This window comes from Pelobates fuscus, chromosome 12 (assembly GCF_036172605.1).
Source record: "Pelobates fuscus isolate aPelFus1 chromosome 12, aPelFus1.pri, whole genome shotgun sequence".
NCBI lineage: Eukaryota > Metazoa > Chordata > Amphibia > Anura > Pelobatidae > Pelobates > Pelobates fuscus.
The window spans coordinates 3442733-3451604 of record NC_086328.1 but is presented as its reverse complement, the minus strand read 5'-3'; the positions used below and the strand labels follow the sequence as shown (position 1 = coordinate 3451604).

The following is an 8872-nucleotide window of genomic DNA, read 5'->3' as shown; positions in this document are numbered from 1 at the left end:
ACCATGCACCAAGCCTATAAAATAGTTGCTAGCTAGTATTTGTCAATAAGTCCAATATCTGGTTACTAGAAGTGGTTAAATCAATAAGATTTTTTGACAAGTCAGACTATTTCTAGCAATTTTTTTTTGATGATTTTTTTTCACTTCTTCTCTATGTCCTCTCTTCCTCTGTCTCCTGTTCATGCTTCTTCCTCTCCTCCTCTTCTGACATGCAGACGCCCCCCCTGTCTGCCCGCCGGCGCTGGTCCATTCAAGTGATTAACGACTTCCCGGTACTGTGCCCTCTGCTAAATAACATCATCACTTCCTGCACACCTCTTATTGGAGATCCCAAGAATAAAATTCTCAGTCTCTCTCCCTCCCCCTTCCGTCATACTTGCTGGATGCAAATAATAAGAGCTTGTGATCCAAACCATGTTTATCCCTGCTTCAAGGTAGACATGGGCGTTTATACAAGTTTTGAGAGATTGTAAACTCTTCTGATTGCTTAACACGAGGTGTGTGAGATCCACATGTGTTGCCTGGAAGACCGTATTATTATTATTTTATCATTTATGTAGCTGGGAGACAAAGCAATATATCCGATCCCGCCCCCCAGGAGCGTGTTGAACTCACTCGCCCCTCTCTAGAGACATCAGACTTTTTATTCTTGGGACGCTTTGCATTTCCTCGTTCCCCACAGTTTGTTGATGTCGGGAATGTGCTGCTTGTGATTTCTATTCCCATTCTGCTGCTTGTCTATTTTGGATTGGTGAGCTGTTTGTTGCTCTCTCCTGCCCCCAAGGGTTCATTCACCCTATGCTTCTCCCTCTCGCTCTTTCTTTACTCCTTTGAGGTACTGTCCCCTCCCCTCGCCCCCTTATTATTTTTATGTTCCTCCTATCCCCACTCTGGTGCACACTTTTCTGTGAGGTTCGCTGTCTGCAGCCTCCTCTCTGTCCATGTAAATGGTGTACACTGGGAGCTACACTGTAATTTGTTGCCATGGTAGGGATAATCGGTTCAGGTCAATAATGGGCACTGTGTGTAATTGGTGACAAGGGGACATTAATTTGTATGTGACTGGTGTATTGAGTTCTTTCGAGAGTCACAAAGAGCTTCTGGCCATCACTGTAGAGGTAAGTGCAATGAAAGACCGATTCCATAGAGGCTCCTCCCATGAGGAGCATGACCTGGGAATGTCACTGTATTGTCTGTGTTCACACAGATAATTCTTTAAAATCTCTTAGATTTTACTTACTTTACCCAGCAATTCCTTTCTTGTAAAATACAGAAATAACAAAATGTTTCCAGCAGCAAGCTAACGGGCAGCTGTGATCAAATTTGCAATTCGTATTTTTAAAAGGTTATTACATTTTTTATGAAACTTTTTATTATGATTTATGTTGTTTGTTTTTTGAGAATATTTCACTTTTTATCTGGCTAAGCGGCCATATTGGGTCAGACTCTCCTGTTATCTGACCAACTGCTGCTCAACCTAACTTGCTGCGGCTGTGATTGATCTGTGTGAACCTGCAGCAGCAGCAAGTTAGGTGGAGTGGCCGTTGGTCAGATAACAGGAGAGTCTGACCCAATATGGCCGCTCAGCCAGATCAAAAGTGACATATTCTCAAACATCTATAACCAGAATCTGACCCAATATGGCCGCTCAGCCAGATAAAAAGTAAAAAAATAAATACAAAAATAACTTTTTTTTACACTATCTTGAAGTTTCATTAAATGTAATAAACTTAGAAAAAAGCAAAGTCAAAATGTGTATTTTAAGGGCGTGCTGTGATTCTTTACTCTGATTGGCTGACAACTTAAACGATAACTACACAGACTGAGGAAGATATGAAAAGGCCAACTGAACAAGATATTCCCACTTATCTCCTCGCTTACTGCAAAAGCAAAATGCTAGAATCCAAAAAAGAGCATTGCGGGAGACTGTGTTAGAAATGTTTATTTAAACAAATATCATTTATTAACCCCCTGGCTCCGCATGCTTGGCTCTCAAGCGTCTGGATTGGTTAAGGGTGTAACATGTTGGATTTTAAACAGGGAGTTATCATCTGAAATTTTTAGTTTTTGTGAACGTGGAGAGCATTTTCTACACGTCCAGCGAACTGATCTTCTAGAGGGATTTTGGATAAATCAGGTGCAGTTTGGAGATAGTGGGTGCACTACACTCTACCTCTTCTGATTAGTGAGAACTAGTGCTTAAAAATGACATAATGACACTCCAGGCACTATCTACAGGGATTGGAGTGAGTGGTACACAGATCAGAAGCTGCCATTAGACAAAGTGTAGTCGATGACAATCATGACCTTCCAGTCCCGGTTTATTACATTGCTTAATGAACTATGTGTGTATAAATATATATATTTGATATAGTGTGCTCCAGTATGTTGTCCATGCTGAGTCCCTTGCTGTTCTTTGCCCTCAGAAATCTCGACGGTGGAAATCTAAGCCCAGTGACTCAAGCTCCCGTCCCATCAAAGCAGCTGGGAAAGTGATTATTCAGGATATCTCGTGCTTGCTGACTGTGCACAAGGCCTTGGGAGAGATGTACATGTAAGACTTAACTCTGATGATGTTTACTTTTCTTCCCAACATGTTGCAAGTCCGATTTAATGCTGATTTTCCTCTTTCCTACACAGATTAAACCGTGGCGACCTCCAGGAAGTGTGCCAGAAGAATGCCGCATCTGCTCTGAGTGTTGGTCGCCGAGACCTTGTGCAGGTTACAGCTTGATACAGTCTCATGCAATATTCTATATGTGGACAATACATATATCTTTCTTAATATGGTCAGCAAGGGGTGTAATTAGTGTTTGCTAGATCCTTCCCACCTTGTGAGGCACTAAACACCTACAAACCTCCTTGCACATCATTTGCAGTGCTGGGCAGGTATTAGACTGCTGAAACTTCCAGGTTTGGACTCTAAATTGAAGTAGCTGGGTCATTTTCCCCTAGTACTTAGCTGCTGCTGCTTAGCCATGAAGATCCATCAATGGCCTATTCCATTTTGCTTTCCTCATGTCTCCCTTTTGTCAGGTTTGGGCCCTGGCGGCTGCTGCTAATGATGTGTGCCTTAACCCCAAATCTGATCCTGATATGGAGACCCCATGGGCATATCACCCGTTTGGCCGACAGCTGCTGGAGTCTCTGTATGTATACTCGTTTTTCTTTTACACTCCGCTTTTGATGTTATAAACGGTTCACGTTTAGTTTTTTAAAATATACTTTTTTTTTTTTCATACCTACTTGTAAATGTGATACACGTTATTTGCAACGTTACTGACCATGTGTCTTTCTTCCTTCTCAGGCTGACTCATTACTGCCACTTACATGACGTGCAGACTCTGGCCATGCTGTGCAGTGTGTTTGATGCCCAAGCACACCTACAAGGAGGTACCTCAGCAACATGCCCCCCGTTTCCAACTCGTTCTGCACACAGCCGCTATGTAAGACTTACCAATATCTTACAGTACACCATTTCTAGCACCAATAGATTCATTATATACTTTTATATTTAGCTTGAGGATAGCAGTTGGCGTAATAGAGTAGGGATCGACCGATATTGATTTTTTAGAGCCGATACCGATACCGATATTCTGTGAACTTTCAGGCCGATAGCCGATATAATTTGCCGATATTCTGTACATTTACCATTTTGGGAAAAAAAAAACTATTTCTAAAGGTAAATGCACAAAATATACATGCCACGTGTAGTGGATGCAGTGTGTGTGTGTAGTGGATGCAGTGTGTGTGTGTGTGTAGTGGATGCAGTGTGTGTTTGTGTAGTGTGAGTGGTGTGGATGCAGTGTGTGTTTGTGTAGTGGATGCAGTGTGTATTTGTCTAGTGTGTATATAATGAAAGCAGCGTGTTTGTGTAGTGTGCGTAAAGTGAATGCAGTGTGTGTAGAGTGAATGCTGTATATACTAAAAGCAAAGTGTGTGTGTTTGTGTAGTATGTGCATATAAGGAATGCAGAGTGTGTGTATTTGTGTTGTGTGTGTATAGTGAATGTAGTGTTTATATAATGCAGAGTGTGTGTGTTTGTATAGTGTGTGTATATAATGCAGAGTGTGTGTGTAGTGTGCATTATATAAACACACTACACAAACACACTGTATAAACTGAATTATATAAACACACTACACAAACACACTGTGTATATAATGCAGTGTTTGTGTAATGTTTATATAATGCAGTGTGTTTGTGTAATGTGTATATAATGCAGTGTGTTTGTATAGTGTGTGTATATAATGCCGTGTGTTTGTATAGTGTGTGTGTATATAATGCAGTGTGTTTGTATAGGGTGTGTGTATATAATGCAGTGTGTGTTTGTATAGTGTGTGTGTGTGTGTGTATATAATGCAGTATGTGTGTGTATATAATACAGTGTGTTTGTGAAGTGTGCATTATATACACACACTATACAAACACACTGCATTATATATACACACACACTGCATTATATACACACACACACACTATACAAACACACTGCATTATATATACACACACTACACAAACACACTGCATTATATATACACACACTACACAAACACACTGCATTATATATACACACTATACAAACACACTGCATTATATATACACACACTACACAAACACACTGCATTATATATACACACACTACACAAACACACTGCATTATATATACACACACTACACAAACACACTGCATTATATATACACACACACTATACAAACACACTGAATTATATACACAGTGTGTTTGTGTAGTGTATGTGTATAATAATAGTGTATGTGTGAGGGGGCATTTTTTATTAAAAAACATTTTTTTATTTTTATACTACATTTTTTTTTTATATATATTTAATTATTATTTATTTTTTGTTGTCCCCCCTCCCTGCTTGTTGCCTTGCCAGGGAGGGGGGATGTGTTAATCCCTGGTGGTCCAGTGGCATTGGCTTAGCTGGGGGAGGGGAGGGGAGGGGGGAGGTGGGGTGGGCAGCAAGCGTTTACTCACCTCCCAGCAGCTCCTCCAGCTCCCCAGTGTAAATCTCGCGAGACCCGCGGCCGTCAGAGCTGGCCGCGGGTCTCGCGAGATTTACACTGGGGAGCTGGAGGAGCTGCTGGGAGGTGAGTAAACGCTTGCTGCCCGCCCCCCCCCAGGACCGCCGGGCTTGTAATGAGCCTGGCGGTCCTGGGAGGTATTATCGGCAATATCGGTATCCCTATTGGCTGATACCGATATTGCCGAAAATACCGAATATCGGCCGATTATATCGGTAAAACCGATAATCGGTCGATCCCTATAATAGAGACACCTTTTGAAAGCTTAGGACTGTTTTACGAATGCAGTTACCTGTGGGTCAATACTGTCATATTTCATGATCTATGGCTAAGAATCGCCATTCTCCTTGTAATGGGTCTTGTGTTTCCTTCTTTCAGCCCAGTTTCACTTCCTCTGGTTCTGGTTCCAGTATGTCAGACCCTGGGTACAGCAACAGTGGCTGGAACATTGGTAAGAGACCGACAGTCAGATTACAGAAGAATCCAATATCTACTCTACTGCTTCTCTCTGCTGCAACAAAATGACTTATTGTGGAAAGGTCCCTCTAAATTAGCAGTGGCCAAATGGTAGATCTCCATCTGTTGCAAAATTACAGCTCCCATGTTGATGTCTCAGCTATAAGGCTTGCAAAGCATCATGGGTTTGTAGTTTTACAACCCTGTGGGATCTACCATGTGGCCATACCTGATATAGAAGACAGACAGACTGAGAGCATGGCATTCCTGTTTGTGGCATTGTCCATTTCCAACAGAGGATGCTTGTCACCATTTCCCATGATGATTCCATCCTTTGCTCTGTCACAATACGCATGTCTGTTTTGTATGTGAAATGTGTACTGTTTCTTCACAGGAGGGCAAGATGGAGAACATGTGGCTCCATGGAGTGATGCATCCCCAGATGAATATCGATATGGTAATATAAGTTACGTGGATCCCCGAGAACGAGAGCGAGATCAGCATGATAAGAATAAAAGGTGAATGACTAGCTTAGCGTGCAGCTCTGGCAGGAAAGGTTTATAACCCGAGTGTAGGGAAAGGTTGCTGAATTAAAATAGCCACCTGCACAAACTCTATTATTACAGTGTGGTCCTTGTCAAGTAATGCCTGTCTTAGTGTTGGACTCTGAGTGACATTGTCTTCTCTCACAGGTTACTGGACCCTGCGAATGCACAGCAGTTTGATGACTTTAAGAAATGTTATGGAGAGATCTTATATCGCTGGGGACTGCAGGAGAAGCGAGCAGAGGTGCTCAAATTTGTCTCCTGCCCCCCTGAACCCCATCGGGGAATAGGTAAGTAAAGGCACACGGTGCGGCTTGGTTTGGGGAGATGACACCTGAAGCCTATTACTGGCTATAAGCTGAGGGTGGGAGAGTTACATGGAATGATGGTGGTTAAAGACAGCACAGGATTTGTAAATATGAGTTAGAATAAAAATTAGAATGAACTGTGTTTACCTCATGATGGGTGAGAGCCGCATAGCGTATTCTATGAATGGACTGTGTCTGTTAGTATAACGGTTATCACCTAATATAAAGGTAATCACCTAGTATAACGGTAATCAGTATAACGGCAATCCTATTCGCCAGAATGATCTATATGAATCTGCTGATGAGGTTTTGATTTCTCCTCATCCAGAGTTCGGTGTTTACTGCAGTCACTGCCGGAGTGAGGTGCGAGGAACACAGTGCGCCATCTGTAAGGGCTTCACCTTCCAGTGTGCCATCTGCCACGTTGCTGTCCGGGGGTCCTCCAATTTCTGCTTGAGTTGTGGACACGGTGGGCACACATCACACATGCTGGAGTGGTTCAGCACACAAGAGGTGTGTCCTACTGGATGTGGATGCCATTGCCTCCTCGAGAGCACCTTCTGATGAGTATAGTAGGGAAGCTCGGCCTCCTGCTGCATGCGTATGTGGATATAATGGTCGGGAAAGGAGGGAGCTGGCCATCTTTGTTACTGGCAGCTATAACCTGGCTGACAAAGAATCCATATGGAAATAATGGTGTACAAAGTCGGATTATTCCTGCGTGTTGCTGTGGGCGGAACATCTCGTACACACATGTTCATCTTAGAAAGATGCTTTGCTGAAGGAACATTCTTTTGTTGGTGCCTTGGAAGGTGTTTTGTGGGAATGGGAATTTTAACATGGTATTTTTACACAGATGGGTAAGAGTGATGTTTTGAGTCCCAGAAGCTGTGAGTGCTTGGCGTTGGTTATTGGGAGGAGGTGAGATCACAATATATTCTGATCCCCTCCATTAACCACCTATAGGATACACGGTGTGTTCTCACTCAGACCCTGCCACACTGAGCTGTGGCTATTGTAATCCACTTAACATCCCATGAGAATATATTGTACCCAAAACAAACCAACGCTAATCCGCTTCGCCATAAGAAGTCCTCTGGTTATACTCCGACACTAATGTGGTCCATATTTCACGCTCATTTACTCCTGTATGCACAGATTGAGGATCTGTAGTTAATATTTAACATAAATTCATTTTTTTAATGGCTACCTCATTCCATTCCTCACTGCCCTTCCCTCACCTATTACCTGCTTCACTATGAAGGTTCATTCCCTAAAATAGTCAGACAGAAGCAGTTTGGTTAACATATTAACTGTTCGCTGTCTGTGACGCCCTTGGTCTGGTATTTTTGATGGGGGTTTAATCTTTGTTCTGTTTACACAATAATCACTCGTACTCGTAAGTTACCGAGAAACATGTTCTACAACGTCGATAAGATATAAAAGATGAATGATTACAATTGTCTATTTAACTGCAGAGTTGATGTAAAAATAAATAAAGTGAATAAAAATATTGCTCTGTCATGCTGTGTAAATATATATAGAAAGAGTCTCCGCTGTGTACCCGTTCTGGCATCTGATTATTTTTTTACTTAAATTGCACTGACATCCAGCTGTCATCTGGTTAGCTGTTAGAAACTGTCTCTTAAAATTCATTTCTCAAATTGCCCTGATAGAAACCAGAGAGTCTGCTCCTTCCAACCCTAACGGACATTTTCACTAAAGTTTGTTAGCTAGATTTAGGGAAAAAAATGAAATTGATGTAAACCTCATTTATTTGAGAATTTCTGAAATCCACAATTCAATAAATAATCATGCAACCACAAATCCTACCCAAACCCTGATTTTTGCCTTGCCATTTGGCCACCGTTTAGTTGCAATTTGTTTGGAGCTTTTTCCAGGCATCACAGCAGCATTGAATCTATTTGTGAATCGCATGGACTGATTTGCCACAGAATGGCTTGGACTAAGTACTGTCCCTCTCTCGATCACAGAATGTAAAATCTAAACTCTCACCTTGGGATAGAAATTTACTGGTTAATAAAATGTTTGACACCTACGTGGTGTGTGCGCAGCTTCCAGGAAGGAATCCGTGACAATGCTGGGTGTTTTCGATTATTATTTTTATCTGATTGTGTTTTTAATCGACCGTGTATCTTTTTTAAACTGTTAAAGATCAGCACAAGTCGCCTCTCCCGGATTGGCATTTTATGAAGATTTTACAAATTTACACACATTTTTCTAATATATCATTATATCATTTTATCTCCCATGTTGATATTTTATAAAAGTAAACGAATTACAGTAATAAAGCTGTAAAATTTGTGGGATTTACAAGGGGGGAAAAAAGTACTTGAATACATTGTGATTTGCCGTTATTAAACTTTCTGTTTTGCGATGTAGGTAGTATATTTCTTGTACACAAATACAGTTTATATTTTGAAGGAGGAAATTTAGCTGGAGAAAAAGTCTGATTTTTGTGTATACTTCAAAGAAAAAGTTTGCAAGAGGGTTAAG

The 8872-nt window shown here is 41.4% G+C and overlaps 1 protein-coding gene across 2 annotated transcripts in view; it reads left to right on the top strand.

Annotated features, from left to right (window-relative positions):
- Positions 1-7870, top strand: part of WDR59 (WD repeat domain 59) — a 60278-nt gene extending 52408 nt beyond the window's left edge. The window contains exons 19-27 of one of the 2 annotated variants that reach the window (XM_063438085.1): positions 216-272; positions 2427-2554; positions 2641-2722; positions 3037-3149; positions 3308-3446; positions 5425-5497; positions 5897-6020; positions 6195-6337; positions 6684-7870. In XM_063438085.1, coding sequence (XP_063294155.1) covers positions 216-272; positions 2427-2554; positions 2641-2722; positions 3037-3149; positions 3308-3446; positions 5425-5497; positions 5897-6020; positions 6195-6337; positions 6684-6919 — 1095 coding nt within the window. In that variant the 3' untranslated portion in view covers positions 6920-7870. The remainder of the gene's footprint in view (positions 1-215; positions 273-2426; positions 2555-2640; positions 2723-3036; positions 3150-3307; positions 3447-5424; positions 5498-5896; positions 6021-6194; positions 6338-6683) is intronic. The other variant, XM_063438086.1, reaches the window with a different exon arrangement.
- Positions 7871-8872: the final 1002 nt, after the last annotated feature.